The sequence below is a fragment of the Crocodylus siamensis genome, chromosome 3 (assembly GCF_052110815.1).
Source record: "Crocodylus siamensis isolate JL-2025a chromosome 3, ASM5211081v1, whole genome shotgun sequence".
Classification (NCBI taxonomy): domain Eukaryota; kingdom Metazoa; phylum Chordata; order Crocodylia; family Crocodylidae; genus Crocodylus; species Crocodylus siamensis.
In genome coordinates this window covers 118,365,408-118,384,272 of record NC_143397.1, presented here as the reverse complement: position 1 = coordinate 118,384,272, position 18,865 = coordinate 118,365,408, and the positions used below count along the sequence as shown (strand labels likewise).

Sequence of the window (18,865 nt, the reverse complement as noted above, 5' to 3'; positions counted from 1 at the left end):
TGCATACAGAAACTGCAAAATGGCAAACTCAGCTGGAACGCTGAGTTTAAACATCATCATTTACCTAATTAGCACACTCCTTTCAGTGTTACCAACTGAGAAAAACTGACTTGTCACAACCTGCATTCCAGAATTACTAAGACTATTAACAACACTATTGACATTTTATCCTCTCGTTCATCGATAATTTAAATTGCTAACCACTGATTTTGAGTTTTACCACATTAGTTTCAGGCCAAATCTCTCAATTACTTAAACAGGGCACTGCTGAGTAAAAGTTAGAGAAAAAAAAAATCAGTGTTACTTCAGTTGGTGAGTCTTTAAAGTAAACATGGACTAAAATCACAAAGTTCATCCATCTTTTATGGTCTGTGCAGGAGGGACAAGCCTAGTACAATGTACTGAGTACCTCTCTAATTTCTAGTTACAAAAGTAGAAAGTGTAGTTCAATTAGATGCAGTACCATGTAAAATAAGGCTGTCTTCTATAGGAGATATCAGTCCACATTAACCATGGTCAGACCCCTCTGATAAAGGGCAAGGTATAATCCTATTATCTTGAATAAGTTTTCTTTTATCCTCTAAACAGGATATAACGTGTATCAGCTCAAAACGGAGAACATCAAGATGACGACAAGATATTTAATTGTAACTAGTGGGATTCAAAATTTGTTTTCCTTCTGCACTTGAACAGAAAAAGATTTTTTAACAGCTTTATAAAAGTGAAAGAGTATGAGAATCATTCAGAAAGCCTTGCTAGCCCAGTGACTGGGGTCTTGGTGTAGAATGCAGGAGACCCAGGCCACATCCAGATGAGTGCAGCCATGCAGTATGTAGCACTGCAAACAAGTCTGAAGCACCACATACGGCACATTCAGCTGTTCTCCATGCTGCAAGGGAGCAGAGCAGGGTTGTGGGGTTTTTTTGACCACTGGATATCCAGGGGTGAAAAAAAAAAAAACCATGCAAAAAAAATCAGAGCAGCGCACATGGGGGCAGCGCATGCCAGTAAAAACCAGAGCCTGGTGGCCTGGAGCCATACTCCAGCTGCCAGCCAGGCTCTGAGCAGCAGGATCATTGCTGCTGCAGCCCCAGGAGGATCCCAGGTAAGGCTGCTGGGGCCAGCAAAGTGCTGGCCCCAGCCTCCCCTACCCCACCTAGGGTAACCTGCCACATGCCAGAGGGCACATGACACAGGCAATCCCTGGGGACACCTAGCAGCAGCACAAGGTGTCCTGCTGCTAGTTGTCCCTGAGGAACCAAACATCCACACTCATGTGAATGCGGCCCCAGGCTCTAATTCAGGGGTGGGCAAATATTTGGTCGCATGGACCACTTACCGAGTTTTGGTGAGCTGTTGCAGGGTGTCAGCACTCCTCCTTCCTTCCCCTCAATGGCTCACCAAAACTACCTAAGGGGCTCTGCTCTGTGTGTGGCCAAGCGGCTGGGAAGCAGCATCTGGGAATGGGATGGGCAGGCAGGGCTGGGGTCACAGGGCCATAGCCTGGAGCAGAGCCATGATCTATACCCTGCACACCCCTGTGATGACTGCCAGCTAAGCAGGTAGGGAACCCGCAAGGAAATGCAGGGAGCGAATCACAACTCTGCCCTGGGCGCTGGCCCCGTGCTGTCACCACCCAGAGATCCCAAGGATGCTGGGCTCTCAATGGAAACCAGCCAGAATCTGTGTGGGCAGGTGGATGGGATGAGGATGCATGGAGGTGAGGAATGGCATCTGGGAGCAGGGCGGGCGGGCAGGGCCAGGTTTGGGATCTTGGGGAGGTAACACTGTAGGGTTAGGGACCAGGTCAGAGCCACGATCTGCTCTCTGCATGCTCCTGCCCCGAGCTGTCACTGCCCCATGATCATGGCCCTGCCTGCCTATCCTGTACCGGATGCCACTCCCTGCCCACCAGTGGCCCCATCCCATCCTCCAGCTGTGTGCCCTGCCCTCGCAAGTCCTATCCCTGGCAGTGAGTGCAGGGCAGACAGGCCAGAGTGCCAGAAGGAGCTGGATGGGCCAAAAGGACGGGCTGGAAGGAGCTGCTGCCAGGAAGTCTGGCCACCATACTCTTCTGGTGCTACTGTGCACCTGGGGGTGGTGGTATTGGCTGCACACACTGTAGCCTGGGCTGCCCCCTGCATCCGGGCCAGGAAGGACTGAGGGACCAGCCACAGGCCAGAGAAAATCCCTTGGTCAGCCAGATTCAGCCCGTGGACCATATTTTGCCCACCCCTGCTCTAGTTCCCGTTTCACCTGATTCATACGTGAATTTGTCATTTTGCATCACTCCAAAGCAGGCAGGTGAAAGGATTTGGACCTTCCTCTGTACCCAGCTATAGAGGGCTGAATCAAACCATAGTAATAATAAAAAACTAGGTGTCTACAAACTTAACTTGTATATACCTGGGCTTCAGCATGGAACCCAAAGCCCAGAGGTAGGCTCAGAGACTCTGTACAGTGTGTAGGGAGAGCTAGGCACTTCAAAGCATAATGAAACATATCTACAGGCTGAGCAGGAAGCCTGAAATCCCATCCAGTATCCAGGTGCATGAGTTAGGCTTCATGGAGGCATCTTTGTTCATGTGGGATCTGGAGGACAGAGTCATCTCCTGAGGGGTGAAACCAGAACTCTTGCATGCTCAGCAGACCACCTTCAAAAACTTAACAAGAAGGATCCACATAATGCCTGGCCTAATATAGTGGTTAGGACATTCTCTTGGAAAGTGGGAGGTGAATATAAATCACCTTAGGGAAAGGAGGACTCAGAATCCAGATCTTTCACTTAGCGGCAACAGCACTTGACCAGTAACTAGGCTATTAGGCAAAAGAAAGACATCACTACATATTGAGCTGCACACATTCTCAGCCCTGATCAGCTGTAAGCATGGTCTGCCCTTGCGTAAAGAATGAGGTAAACAGGTGGGATTTAGGTGGCTCCAAGCACTGACTTGGATTGCTCCTAGGCAGCTGATCACATATTGGGTATACTCAGTAACCCAAGAATACCTTAGGAATCTTTTCAGGACAAAGTGAAGGATTCAATTAATCTAGATGCCTAATGAGTTTTGTGGCTACTGAAGGGGTTGATTAGATACTCCTTACGATGCCTAATTTTTAATTAAATCCTGTTTAAGCATTTTAGAGGATTATGAGACTCTGATCCATATCTTAAGGAAATTATTATTTACTGTTGATAGGGTATGTCTAGGTAACTCATGAACTCCTTTGCCCACTCAGAATGCATACCTGTTGTCAGTCTCAAGACATTTGGTCCAGTAATTTAATGCTGATTTCTCCTCACGCTGCTTCCATGTGTATACATTAATCTTTCCACACTCTAACCCTATTGCAATAATGTAGCTATTGAAAAAGAACAATTCAAGAAAACATGAGTTAAAACAAAATAACCCATTAAAAAAAAGAACACCACATAGGTTAGCAGAGGCATAAGGCCAGAGTATTGTACATCATTTCTACATTTCGCAAGCTTTAAAAGCCAATATTTAAGCTGCACAGAGAATTGGTTAAAGTGAGAAATAAGAACCATCTTCAACAAAAGCCAATTTCAGAGCAGACGCCAGCAAGTTATCGCCTACAGGTTGGACCCAGCCTGCAGACAAGGAGTTACGGGCACAAGTGTTGGTGGTATCCTAGAACCTCCCTGCTCCCCAATCTCTGACCCAGGGTGGGTCATTCTGGCTGGCAGCAAGAAACGGTTGCTCACCCATTCTAGAACACAAAGGCTGAACATCACCTTTTGTCAGGAGCAAGTACTTGGCTGATGCTGACTGCAGTGACTGAATCTCCAGCATCCATTACTGCAGAACATGGCTTGATCTTATCTAACGCCCTCCCTTCGGTAGTTCTGGTTGCATCGCATTCACCCCAGATCACGACCTATTTGAAACAGGAGAAACAGTTCTGGAATCATTCCCCGTAAAAGGTTTTGTGTACCTGTACTTAGAAGAACATCAAGAGAAACAGTACTTCTGCATTATACTGTGGAGGTATTCTGACCAAGTCTCCTCTTGCTCTCATATGCCCCACCCCCCACCCGCCGGTATTTGACAGTTTCTTTGACATGATTTCAAGTCTCTTAAAAACAGTTTAGAATGGGATTATTAAAAACACTGATACTGTATTTTTCTGAATCCAGGGTGAACCTGAATTTAAGACAACTCCAATTATTAGTTTCTATAAATGGAAAAATTACAAAATCATTACAATTTTCCACATGTAGAATCCAATTATTGGAGGTTTTATCTTAACACTTAAATCCCACAGTGAGGAAAGCAGGCAGTCAGGATCAAGCATCTTAACTGCTGTCCCTTACATGCTGCCACCTGCTCCCCCCATACTCCACCAGACCTGTAACAAACCCACCCTGTGCGTGCCCTCTATTCCTCCATCCCACCCCCTGCAGCAGTCTGACCCCACTACCTGACCTGGTAGCAGCAAGTCAATCATGGCAGCTCTGGCCCCCTCCCAACTGCAGCAGTTGCCCCACTCCCATACTCAAATCTAAGATGAGGGGCTTCCCTCCAAGTTAAATGAGGGAGGGGAGACCTCATCTTAGATTTGAGTAAATACAGTAATAGTTGCTAAATGTAGGTCCATTTATAACAAAGACGTGAAATAGGTTACAGAAATTTACATAAAGGGCAAGTACAGAAAACTACATACAGCATGAACTCCATGTGTCAGAGTAAAAACAATTAACATGTTTTCTTAATATTCATAGGTAGGGACCTACTTAATTTGTGGGCAGAAAAAGGAAATTTTGCAACTTGGTCATGGCATGAAGAGCCGATTTTGCATTTCCCCTTACTCCTACCCCATACTGCTGACTGGTGGAGAGAACCCGGGATGGGGAGGAGGGACAAGCGGGTGGCCATCATCTTGGCTGCTGGCTGCTCTTCATATGGCCTTGGTCCCTTGCTACTGATTGGCAGGTAGGCCATGGGAGAGGAGGGAAGGAGGGACAAGGGGGGAGTTGCCATCTTGGCTGCTGGCTGCCCTTTGTGCCATTATACCAGCTAGTGCCTTCCCCTCCCTGGTGGGCTACAAAACAGTGAGGATTCCTGGCTACACTACAGAGCCAGGATTTTAATTTTTTAAGTTGACAATGGACAATCACGAATTATGAATTAAGCCCCTATACCTAGACTATAATATTATACATGTTGAACATTGCAAACTCAAGTACCCTCCTCTGTCTTCAATGATAATATTAATGTGTATGCTAAAACTTATGCATATGTTTAGAAATTGAGAGAATAAAACATCTGCTAAAACCAAATACATTTATTTAAAACCAAGTCTCATTTCCATGTTTATACAGTCTTTCTTTTAGTTATTTTTGTATTAGTTACCTTTTTGTCTCGGCTTCCAGTAATAAAATACTTGCTATCTGGGGTCCAATCACAAGACCAAATGATTCGACTATGCACAGCTGTGTTTTTGTCTGTGTATGCAAACAGACTGAAAACTGGTTCTGGAATAAAACATGTAAACAGGAGAAAAATCCTTGCTTAATTACTTTTTGTAAGAAAACTAACCCTTCTTATTTTGTTTTGAAATCAGGACTGAGAGGGGGACTAAGAACTAGAGGAACTACAGGAATATAAATCAACTACAGGAACTACAGGAATATAGTCAAATAGTCCATAATCCCATCCTCAATAGCCAGGAACTTTGGTGGAAGATGGGACACAAAGCACCTTTTACGTACAAAACATATTCCTTTCATATTTGCTATATCATTACAGTAGCTGATAAAGATATGACTAATCAGATACTATAATGGCATAAAATTACTGATAAATTTAACACCAGAACAGAGTGAAATGATTGTTTGTAAGCATTCTCAATCAAAATGCACATATCAGTGTCAGCAAGGATCAAAACACCCTTTCAAATTCTAATTCTGACATTTAGTTTATTTTTTATATTAGTTTAAAAAGTACATTATACTGACTTTGAAAACCATTACCAATGTAACTTTCACTTTATCATGAGTACATGCATAAGCCAATAACATCCCACACCATGAAGGTACAGCTGCTTGCCTGAAATACCTACAAAAACTATGGAGTACACTGAGATTTGCAATGCTGAACAAATCATCCACTTCTTTCTCACCCACAACAACTTCACTTTCAACAACTTTCCTCTAAACCATGGGCACTAAGATGGCCCTTCAATAGGCCAACCAGTTCATAAGCCCCCTAGAGGAGGAATTTCTGGAAAACTGCGCCAAACTTGCACTGTCTGTGATATTTTCTTCATCTGGACTCGCTTATTGATGTTCATCACAGGTTTAACAACTATCCCCCACCCTTGATCAAACTTTCTCTAGAACACTCCTACATGAACATCAGCTTTCTATCAACCACAATCTACATCTGGAATGGCACCCTATGAACTACTATACACTGAAAACCCACAAACTATGTGACTTTTAATCTGATAATGCTTTAGTTTGAGTACTAGGGCTCAATACTGTCCCCTGAAGTACAACCCCTTCAGCTCTCCTGTGAAATATGACTTTTCATGTCCACTTTGGAGAAATTTTACAATCTTTGCATTCTCGTATGTCTGAAGGGTGCGCGCCCAAAAGCTTGCAAATAAGATTTTTTTTGTAAAAATCTAGTTGGTCTAATAAAAGATATCACCTCTACCCAGAGTTCTGATTCCTTCTGCCTGTAGACCAGTACAGCTGCAACCTGTATCCCTTATTGCTTCCTGTGAGCTTAATTGAAATTTATCAATATAAGCATGATATCCAATCTGCTTTGCACAAGGTATAGGCAAAAAAAGCCACTATGTCACCCAACCAATCAAGCTGCAATGCTTTTAAAATGCTTTCTATGTTTTTAAAACTACCTTGCAATTCAAAATGTTTCAGGATGGAGATTTTTGGTATCTCTACCCTCTTGTCTGATCGCTCAGCCATGTCTCACTACACACCGGTTACATGGCACTTAGGTCCCATTAAGAAACTAGTATAACCATTCAATCAGCTCCTGCATAAGCATGCATCTTCACCATGTTCAGTGAAGTTAAACAACCTTTTCATAGCGCCAAGAAAGCACCAGAGAGGTGAGAAGAGGCAAACACTGTCAAGCTCAGCTAGTTGACAGCTGTGAGCCAGACATTGGGTGAACACTAGTCGGAGCAGAAATTAGAGACCAGAGCACAACAAGCAAAGGTTTTGATGAAGTTTCTACTAACATTTACTTTTTATGTAGTTCTGACAAGACAGAATTTAATATGTACAGTTTACTTCACCGATGTTTTATTAATTTATGGCTGGCTTTTAATATTTCAATTTGCTTCATGACTGGTCTGGACAATGACTTCAGCACTTAAAAAGAAACAAGTAAACAAAACATAACATTTCCCATTATTCCATAAAAAATAATAAATTTTAAACAAGATAGCATGACATCTAAATTTACTTTGCTAATTTATTCTTATTTTTTTAATTAGTTACGCTAGTTTAATATGTTGACACCTCTTTAAATGAACACACTCGTTCAATATAGCTTACCCAAATGGGATGGTTTATCTTGGTTTTTCCACAGTGACCAATTCCTATCTCGAGAAACTGCTAATAAGAATTTATCATCAGGAGAAAATACTAACTGGGTAACAGTCAGATTGTGAAAAGATAAACTTTGCAGCTGTTTCCAAGAAGTGGTGCTCCACAAAATAATTGCTGCGTGTTCTTTTTTAGAAGCCTGCAAAGACATGAACAAAAATCATTGAGAATAAAATACAGCACAAAGAAAAACAAATGACAAGCTGTAAAATAACAGCATTTTTTTTAGGCTTCCAACTGAGTTACACAATTTGCCTTAGGGAGCTTCACGTTCTATTTTCAATAACATGTTGTGATAGTACTGTAAATATTTGTCCACATAAACTTTCTACTAGCCCTTGGAAGAAGCTGACAGCACTATATGTATGAAATATAATAGTATCTTTACTTCTGAACTTGCTCAACACTAAATACATCATATATCATTTATTCATAAATCTTTGTACTTTCCCATGTCTGTAGGGAAGTGTATTTGTTCAAGAGATGGGCAAACTGGCACAATCAAACCTGCCCAAATTCACACATTAATTTCAGTAGCAGAACCCTGGTTTACGACCTGAATCCTTAATTGTCAACCCTTAAGCCTGATTCCCAATCCTGTCCTTGAGTCTAAATTACAATCCCTGTCAATTTGATAATGCATAAACTCCTTTTACTGGGCAATATTAGAATCTCTCTTCTTACTTTACATGCTGAGGCAATTACAGTCTTTGAATTGTTGCATGCAACACAAAAAATTTCATAGCCATGTCCATATCTGAAAGGAAAGAGAGTAGAAAAAGTTACAATCTTCATGATACATTTCAGGATTAGTATACATACAAGGCACACTACTGAGTGGGAATATTCATCTGCAGTCTAACACATTTCCTAATTTTTCAGTCGTATTCCTCTATTAGTCAATAATGGCAGCAGTATTTAAAAGGGAACTCAAACTATTTGTCAAGACATTTTCTGTTGTTATTTCTGTTATCTATCTGTATTATGATAGTGGCACTAGCTCAGGCCCTAGTCAGAACTGGGTTTCCAGTGTACTAGGTGCTGCACAAACCAAACCAAATTTCCTTATCCAAAGAGATAATGACCCTCGTATCACCTAGTCAACCCCCAGCACAAATGCAGAATTTTTTTTCCTAAACTAGCTGTGCCCAACCTTTCTGGGCTGTAGTTAGATAGATAAGTGGTGCAGATTCATTCCATGGACTGGATCCAGAGTGGGATCAGCATGCAGACCTCAACCTCATGCTCTGTATTGTGCCCTGGCCCTACACGCCAGTCCAATCCAATGCATGGGACCAAGTCATCTGGACACAGGGCTTGGAAATACAGCTGCAGAGATGGGAGGGTTGAGGGGGATGGTGGCAGTGTTAATTGCCATCACTCCTCCTCCACTGTCAAGTTTCTGGACTGCAAGGATCCCCATAGGCCAGACGTGGCCTATGGGATGAAGGCTGAACACCACTGTCCTAAATTATCACTAACAAATGGTTATGCAGCTTCTTCTTGAAAACCTACAGCGCAGGCTATTCTACCGTCTTACTGTTCGAATATACGGAAAGTTTTTCCTGGTCTGCTATGCTGCAACTTAAAACCAATGTTTCATGTCCTGCTCTCTGTGTCAAGGGAAAAAATGTCGCTCCCCCTCTTTTGCATGATCATTTTTCAAATATTTGAAAACTGCAATCATGTTTCCTTTTAACCATTTTTCATCCAAGCTAAACGTGCCCCCCCAGCCTTTCCTTATACTGTTTGTCTTGAAATCCTTTTATCATTTTTGTCTTTTACTCTGGACCCTCTCTAGTTTCTCCACACCCTTAAAAACTGGAGACCAGAACTAGAATAATATTCTAGTCTGCACTGAACTTAATTCTGTAGTCTCTAATCAAGCTCTCTAATATCAAGTTCTACTCCTATTCTCCTAAGTGTTTATGATCCTTCCCAATTTTGTGTCATTTTCAAAGCTGATTGGGAAGCTCTCTATTCTGCCATCTAAATAATTAACTAACATGTCCTGAAACCTCATGCCATTCTGACATTGATCTGTTTATAACTATCCTTCTCTTGACATTATTGAGCCAATTATCTATCTAGACCACATTTCTCACATCTTCTCTTGAGACTGTCCCATGGGATTTTATCAAAAACCTTACTAAAAGTACAAATACACTATATGTCCACAGATATTCCTTCATCCACTCAACTAGTTACTTTGTCAAAGATCAGAATGGTTTAGCATGATTTGTTCTTGAAAATTCCATCCTGGATGCAAGTGATCAGCTTTTCTTCCTCCACATATTAAAAAAATATTTTTTATACGTTTTCTCCCGTGATTTCCTAGGTATTTAACCTCAGGCTGACTGGTCTGTAATTCACTAGGTCTTCTTTTCCCCCTCTCCCCTCCAAAAAGTAGAAGACAGGAGAGTGCTTACAACTCTGAAAATTATGCTTCCTCCTAGAATATTCCCTAGGACAGAACAAGCATGAGAAATAGGGAAAGTATACAGCAGCAAATGCTATTCACCATTAAGATTTAAGTTTAGGTGCAGCCAGGTAGAAACTAAGTGACAAAAGTGTGATGTCTGAATCTAAAAGAATTGAGGCTCAACTGCTTTTTGAACTAAATAACTTTGCTTCCTCAAAAGGCAATTTTCTGACTCAGGTCTAAGTATAGAAAGATGCAAGAACTATATGAATATCAAAAGACACTGAAACAAGCTGTTATGATGCAACCATTACATCTGCATGAATCTAGACCAATTCAAGTATATCAAAACTGTTGCAACTTCAACCCTGCTGCTTTCAGGATCAGAGGCAAGGGAATTTAACTCGCTTGTCTCCAACAGAATTATGAAGGTTATGCACTTGGATTCTGGACCTGGATCATAACAGCTCATGCAAGCTCCTGAACAGCAGCTTCCCTTCCCCTTTTAAAAGGCTAAAATACAAATTTGTCAATATGTAACCTGGATGGTCCTGGTCCCAAAGTTGAGGAACAAAGATAGTGGTGCTGCACAGTACCGAAGCAATGTCAGGAACAAAACTGGGAAGGAGAGTGGACATAAGAAAGCCAAACCCACAACCTTCAAAAGAAGGGGGCCCTTAATTTTGAAGTTAAGGTTGGAGGAATAAAAAGAAAATAAATATAAAAACTGCAAAACAAACAAGGGGTAGCCAGGCTTTGAATGAGAAAATATGCCCAAATGCTTGCTTCCTGCCTTGTGGTTAAGAGGAACTGAAGTGGGAAATGTGCAGCACCCTTTATCCCTTCAACACTGAAGGCATACCAGAAAAGGAGCTGGGCTGCATTCTACAGGTACCAACAGGAACATGTAAATAAATAATTCAAGTAAAAAGTCTCCCAAGGCCAGGAGCTGAGCATTCCCAAAAGTGAGACCATATGGATAACTGCTCAAAAGAGAATTCAAAAAATTCAAAACTGTAAAAAAATAAATAGGATTAGCCATACCTTACCTGATATTTCAATTAGAAAAACTTTCCCATTAAAAATAAGTTATAAATATGTGCCTGAACCCCAGATGCAACTCACTGAAAGATTAGCACACTTAAATGCTTTTAAAGACTGGGGCCAGTAACACTCATGTAGATATCTCTACCCCCTTTTTTTTTTTTTTTTTAAAGTCACAGAGGTCACAAAAGTGTTTATATGGAACCCACTGAACCTGGCCTTATGTCCACGTAAGTCCCAACATTTTAAGCACAGAGAAATCATGTTGTGGGAAAGAACCATTTTCTCTCCTTTTAGCTCAACAGCTTAGTGGTTAGGGAACTTATGCAGGAGACAGGAGATACAGGTTTTAGGCCTCCCTCAGAAGCATTTAAATGTCTATCTCCTGCTTCCCAGCAGAGAACTCTAACTACAAGGTCATATTCTAGGTATTACCTACATCAGGGGTGGGCAAATTCTGGCCTGTGGACCAGATCGGCCTACAATTGTCCAGCAGCTGCTGCAGCGACAGCTCCTGCCTGCCACCAGCTCCGCTGCCTGGGCGGGACCATCCACCTCTCACCCACCACTGGGGTGGGACCCATGCACGCAGGGTGCAGGGCCGGGACAGGGACACAGCCGGAAGCGAGATGGGCAGGTGGGACTGGACAGACCCTGGGATCTTGATGGGGGCTGGGGCCAGGGCAGAGCTGCAATCTGCTGCCCACACGCCCCTGCAATGAGCACAGGTTCCACAGGCAGGAGCATGCAGGGATAGGGTTGCCAACCTCCTGGATTGGCTGACAGTCTACTAAAATCGGCATAGATCTCCCAGTGACTATTGAAAGTGATCTGGGAGATTGATACTGTGAACACGTTGAACAGTACAATTAATGACTAAAAGTGCACCAATACATCAGTCCCATATCGGATTGGCATCAATATAAGGAAAACTGACAGTACTGGCAACCGGCTTTTTGGCCGATATGGCAGATGATGTTGTCAACAAATGCTCTATGCATGTGCACAGTCTCAGTGCAACACACAGGCAGCCAGGAGTAGTCAGGTCTGGCTGGCAAGTCTGTTATGAGGGAAGGGGCATGGGGGGGTACACACAGATAGAGGTCCCTGTGGCGAGAGGGAGTGGGTCTGGGGCAAGGGCAGGCGCTGCGCTGCACAGCTAGGGCAGGGCGCGGGGCGGGGGGGCGGCTTCCAATGCTACGTGCACTCTGGAAGGGCACAGGGGGCGAGTAGCCCCAGATCTGTACGCAGGGTGATGGCAGGTGTACAGGTTGGGGCCGGGAATGGTGCCAGACTTTTCCCAGCAGGGGGTCTGGGCCGGGGCTGCACGTGGGACAGGCGGCAGCAGCACTGGGAGGAGGGCTACGGTGAATTCTGGGGTGGCTGCTGCCCACCCCGCAGCCCCCTCCCAGCACTGTCACCCCTGCCTCGAGCACAGCCCTGTCCCAGCCCCTCCACCGGGAAGAGCCCAGTGCTACCTGCAGCCCCAGTCCCACCCGAAGCCCACAGCAGCAGCCTGCCCTTGCCCTGTTCACAGATCAAGGGCACATGCCCTCCTGGGGTGCATCTAGGGGCAGAGACTGCCTGTCCTGCACCCCCCGGACAAGCCACTCAGAGCTCCATCCTATGCCCCACCACAGATGTGCAGCACCTGCCCCTGTGCCAGCCCTACTCCCCCCCTCATCATGGGGGCCTCAAACTGCACCCCCACACTCCTTTGGCCATTGGCATCAGCCCCCAAAAAATCTCTATTGGTGCACCCCTATTAATGACATTAAGTCACGTTGGAAAAAATCTCCCAGAGTATCTTCAGTCAGACTTGGCAACCCTAAGCAGAGAATGGATCACGAGTCTGCCCCAGCTCCAGCCCCACGCTGTCACCGCTGCAAGATCCCAGCCCCAGGGCAGCAACCTGCCCAACCACATGCCGTGGAGATTGTGCTGTCATGACCCCGCTACTCCCCAGGTCTTCATGGAGGGGCTGCTGGGAAATGGAATCCAGCTGCTGGCTGGATCCACCATTTTGCCTACCCCTGACCTAGACCCTTCTTCAGCCCTCCTTTTGCAGCCGGCCCACTGCCCAGTCAAGGAAAGGATATAGGTGTATTTAGGAGGAAGAAAAAAACCCAAACAAACAAAGGGGATATGTAGTATCTTGGAAAGAAGGGAGACCTAGTTCCAACCTAGGCCACAGCTCCTAGTGGGGCAGAAACTTTCCCAGTACTGTTCATCTATTTTATCCTATGACTATTAAATGCAAGATACAGTGGATTACCTTTTAAGAGGCAGCTTGGAGAAGCACCTAGGAAATGCCAAGCCTGTGGCCTGGTGGTTAAAGTACTCTGCTGAGAAGGAGATGGAGGTTCAAACTGGTTCTGGGTGAGGGGGACCTAGAACCTGGATCATCTGCTCCCTGGGCAAGGGCCCCAACCTCTAGAATAGAGGGCTAAAAATCAGAAGGGTTCCACCCCCACCCTAATGACAGAGAATCCCAAACAGTGTGCAAGTGCCAAAAACTGAATTTGCACTGCTGTGTATGTGCCATTTATGCACATAAACCAAAATATGAGATCACTTTCAAATCATTTTGCAGCTTGTGCATAATGTCACCCTCAAATTCTTTTTGCTTTAATATGGGCTGCATAGTCTATGCAAATGAGACATACCCAAAACCCCATGTAAGTCACAAAGTTTAGATATCTAATACATTTTGCAGTTTTCCCATTTTCTAAAAAGGACTGCTTTTGTTTTAGTATCTCTTAACCTCTTTTTCTATTTATTTTTCCTTTTAAAACTGAACTAATCTCAGGTAGTAGGCTCTTGTCAGTGGCATTACTTAAAGAATAATTTTGATAACCCTGTTTTAAAAAGCAGTCATCATGATAGAATTGCCACTGGAAAAAAACAGATAGAAAAAAAATTTAAATGATCATAAAGCATGACCAAGGTATGCAAATCTATATGCCACTGAGTACAATCATCAACCCTCTCTCAACCTAACTGTCGATAGTAAAAAGCTAATTCAAACCCCATTCTTCAGAAACCTACAAGTAGGACTTGAACTTCAGAGACCTGCAAGAGCAGAGAGGATGAGGGAAAAAAAAACAGGCATATTTGGGCAGTTGGCACTTTGAGACTATAAGTTTTTATTTTACAGAATGTTTTTAGCTGTTACCATTGCAAATAAAGTCCTGTGAATCCAGCTTAACATCTTATCTGCAGATGTGTCTGAACCAAGGAGCTCTCAGAAGTATAAGTATGTCAGTTTATCTTAATCAGATTTTGAATATGTTGCTTGGCCATAAGCAAGTGATGCCTACCATCATTCTTTCCCCCCCCGCCCCCCCAGTAAAGCCGACACAAGGATTCTAAATAGTACAGAAGTGCATATGTTAAAATATGATATATTCTTGGCGGCATTTCAAAAGTTGGGTTTAGTTTGTAGATGTAAACACTTCCGCCAGGTACAGACATTACACTTTTACCAATATAAGTGATCAGAAATGAGTCTACACCTATAACAGAAGTTCAGCACACACAAACTGGTTTAAAAATGGCAGAACCTAGTCTAAGATTTGCTCCCCACACCAAAGAGCAACTGCATGTTCTGTTTGTTACCAATCTAAACTACACCACTCGCAGAAAACCACAAAACTCAACCCTATAACCCCTTGGGCTTTTTGAATGCCTGTACCTAACCTTAGATATTTTTCTTTACAATCTGAGCCTCACTTTGTAATTCTGTGTACAAAATACCGTCTTGTGAGATAAAAAGTAGACTTTGTTGAACAACTCATCAAATTGAAAGTGATATAACAAGCCACATTTTCACAAAGGCAAGCTCAAAAATCAGCTTGTCTTGTTACTGTGTAATACACAAAACTTTTGTATGCATGTAACAAGGTGCTAGCAATCATTCAACTGAAATTAGTGTGTAGTATTTTAATGAATATTCAAACCGGCAAATGTATAAACTATATAAAAAAACATACTGGTGTACCTGTTTTGGTTTCAAGTGCAAATTTTCAGCATGTTAAATTTATATTGGCATTTTCCAAAAGAATCAACATTAATTTTTTTATATAAATCATGTTTTTTATATAGACAGTATTAAATAATACAGTCCCTTAATTGGATTCTTTACCCTAGCTTTAATCAACTAAATATTTATCAAAAAGCAACATTAATTCTTCAAAATTTGGTACTGAAGTTACAATCTGATTAATCTGCAGAGAAATGTGGTTATCAAATAAGCTATTTTTAGCAAGACAGTTCCTAGCCCTGTTTTCTTGCTGCTATGGCAACATGAAAGCTACATTATGCAATTTCATCTGTTGTTTCATTCAAGATTACTGTTGAGTAATGTAACTGAAAACCAAGAATATTTTACATCTTACTGCCCATTTATCAAATTACCTGCTATTAAAAAAATCTAATTCAGAATCTCTAGCAAGAGAAAGAATTCAACTGAATGACTGTAAACTGCTCACAGGCTCCCACGACATAATCTAGTTAAATGTTTTTTTAAATTACATGGACTACAGAAATTCCTAAATATATGGCTGGGCCTCTCCCTCCATCCTGTAACTGCCAGTGTATAATTCCAGTAATACTAATGGTCAATCATGATATAACTTAATCATTTACAAAAAAATCTAAAAAAAAATCTACACCTCTTTCCCCTCCACTCTACAAGTAGGTTTGAACATTAACAGATTAAAGAAAATCACAAGCAATCTCTCTAAGGAGAAGGAACACTTGGAAACAGCATTCTAGAGGTTACCAAAGGCCCAATCTCCCTCCAAAAGTGTGGTACCTTGAAGGTAGGAAAGAGACACAGTAGGAAAAAGGTGCTGTCCACGCTCACAAAATTACTGAATGGAAAAATCAAAAGGCAGTGAGGTTAAGCTCCATGGGCAGATGTGATCAGACGTAAGAGATCTACATCCATCACTTTTCTGACTGAAGCACTGCCCTTGAGAATAAAAAAAAGTATATATTTTAACAGCTAGGAGTTCTACCTCTCTGCTACAGGGTTGAGTGTCAGCAGCTATAATACAATAAGTACAATGACTTTACAAATAAGATTACTTGCATCTAAAATATGGTTTCTGTTTCTGTATGTAATAGCAAAACAGGTCTTGAGGGGGAATGGATGGGAATACAATAACCAAGCTTTTCTGCTTGAACTCTGTTTTGTCACTGAGATTTTACTGATCCTGACAAGATACACGGGTTATGAACTGTGTATACAATTCGTCTCACACTGATGCTTAAAGATGGACATTCCAAGCTGAATCTCACGAGAAAGGGACAAAACATTGAAGAACATGACATTTTAAAGACAAAGCAATGACAATCATCCATCATAACAAATAAGGTGACAACCTACCTATGTTAGTGTCCAGCATATAAAAAAGTGGCAAAATAAGGCAACCATTTATTTTACGTTTGTTTTACCATTATCCTAAGTTATTTCATCCCTCTGCATCCGTTTTCTCCATTTTATCCATCTGTTGCATTATTATAGTCCTACAAGTTTCATGTACTTTTCTGTACAGCGTCTAGCATAAAGAGAGTCCCAAACCCACCTCCTATAATACAGATAGCAATACACCACTGTACCAGGGCTAGATTGTAACTTGACTATAAGTCTGTGTAAGGCAAGATATGGAAATAGGAGCCTCCCAGTCACACCTTTGGATTTTCAGTCTGGACACCAAACTGGATACCAAACAAGGATGGGGAATGAATAGAAGAAAGGCTTTAGCCATATCACAACAGACCAGACAGCTCAGCTGACAAAGGGTATGAAAATTTGCTACTGGTATAAACTATAAGAAAACTGCTGACCCTTAGAAGCAAAAGTAGGGAGGCATGCAGGAATCCACATCAGACAATCATCTGAAGAACAAACACTTCTTGGGGCATCACGTAGGGTGGTACAACTTGACTAACTGAGCTCTGTCTATCATCGTTACTGGTCCTGTGCTCAGAATCAGCACATGCCAAAAAGTACTTTAGAAATATTCTACTTAGAGGCATCAGTCCCATTTATGTAGTGCTGCTTTTTACCCACATCCCCTATTCAAGTTTCTTATCCATCTAGTCAGCTACCTAGCTATATTTGCTGAAAATCATATATGATAAATATATGATGACATGTGGGGGGGCAGGTGCTGACAGATATGCAGCTCCCAGCTCTAATTTATGGCACTTTACAGAAAGCACCATGGGTTAGAGTGACCCCCACCACCTGGCCCAATAGATGGTTAGAGTGACCCCCCCCCCACCTGGTCCCCCCACATTGTTTGGTGGGGGGGACTGAGCTCCACTTTAAAGCCAATCCAACAAGAGGAACTACCTGTCTGCAGCCTCTGTCCCCAAGCCGTGTCTTCCTCCCCCACAGCCTGCAGCATGCTCCCCCTCCATCTTCCCTCCCTTCCTGTACACAGCACCAGAACTGGAGGAGTGGTAGGGGAAGAGGCACAGGGCTAGGGGACAGAGGCTGCAGACAGGCAGCTCCTCCGCTGGATCGGCTCCAAACCAGAGCTCAGTCCCCTCACCAAACAGTGAACATCTGTTGGGTCAGGGGGTGGGCATTGTTCTAACTCATGGCACTTTCTGTGAAGTGCCATAAGTTAGACTGGGGGAGCTGCACATCTGTCAGCACACACACACACAAATCATCATATATTTATTGTATATGATTTTCATCAAATATACATTTATATCTAGCTTTTCAACATCTATTTAGGCACCATGTATTTACATGATGAAATGAAAAGCTTTACATATGAAAAGCTATATATAGTAAAAAGAAATTTAATAGGAAACCTATATGAAAAGCAACACTACATATACGGGACTGATGAAAAGTCACACACACACACATCTATATTAGGGCCGTCAATTAATCTGTGTTAAGGTGCATGATTAACACAAATACCAATTAATGCATTCATTTTTTTAAATGCGTTAAATTGCACGTGTTTTAGAGCCTGTGCCAGGGCTGCCCTGTGGCACCTCTTCGCTGCTGTTACCACCACTTCTGGGCCGCTCAGCGCTGCAGTTCTGACATTGCAGAGGAGCCACAGGGCAGCCCAGACACAGGTTCTGGGCAGCTGCAGCAGGAAGGACCCAGCAGCAGAGAGGGGAAGGGGCCACTTTTCCCCCACACCCAGCAACAGCTTCAGGCCGGCGCCACCACCTGCCCCCACCAGGCTTCCCCACCACCTGCATGCTGCTGCTGTGGCCACCTGGGATAAGTGCCATATCCTGCCCACCCTCTTCTACCTCCCTCCCTCAGCTGAGGTCACCCCCAGCTGCAGCACTGCAGCCCCCATAGAAGCTGAACTTTGGGAGCTCTGTGTGGGCTGAATTTTGGGGTGAAGGGAAACAGCAGAGATGGGGGGCTGTGGATTGGGACTGAGGGGTACCAGCATAGCTGGGGGGGGGGGGGGGCAAGGAACCGTGGGTTAGGAGTGCAGGGCACTGACAGTGCCAGGGGGCTGCAGATCAGGAGTGATGGACAGCAGTTTGTATTCTGTGTTGTAAATGACATCAATTTATTTGAAAATATAGGAAGAAAATCCAAAAATATGTATAAAAATAGGATTTTATTATTGTTCAACGGTGCAATTAAAATTGCAGTTAAGCTCAGCTATATTTAACCTCGTGATTTACTGTGATTATTTTTAATCATTTGACAGCCCCAATACATATATATACACACACATACACAAATATAAATTAAATATCAACTAGCAGAAAAAATAGAAAAAAAGTTATAA

At 42.9% G+C, this 18,865-nt stretch overlaps 1 protein-coding gene across 1 annotated transcript in view; it reads right to left on the bottom strand.

Moving 5' to 3' along the window:
* The window catches only part of ELP2 (elongator acetyltransferase complex subunit 2), an 88,329-nt gene that overhangs the window by 347 nt on the left and 69,117 nt on the right, over positions 1-18,865 (bottom strand). Inside the window, exons 17-21 of the mRNA XM_090039094.1 lie at positions 8,291-8,363; positions 7,556-7,745; positions 5,376-5,497; positions 3,758-3,900; positions 3,250-3,363 (exon numbers count right to left, since the gene is read on the bottom strand). Coding sequence (XP_089895220.1) covers positions 3,250-3,363; positions 3,758-3,900; positions 5,376-5,497; positions 7,556-7,745; positions 8,291-8,363 — 642 coding nt within the window. The remainder of the gene's footprint in view (positions 1-3,249; positions 3,364-3,757; positions 3,901-5,375; positions 5,498-7,555; positions 7,746-8,290; positions 8,364-18,865) is intronic.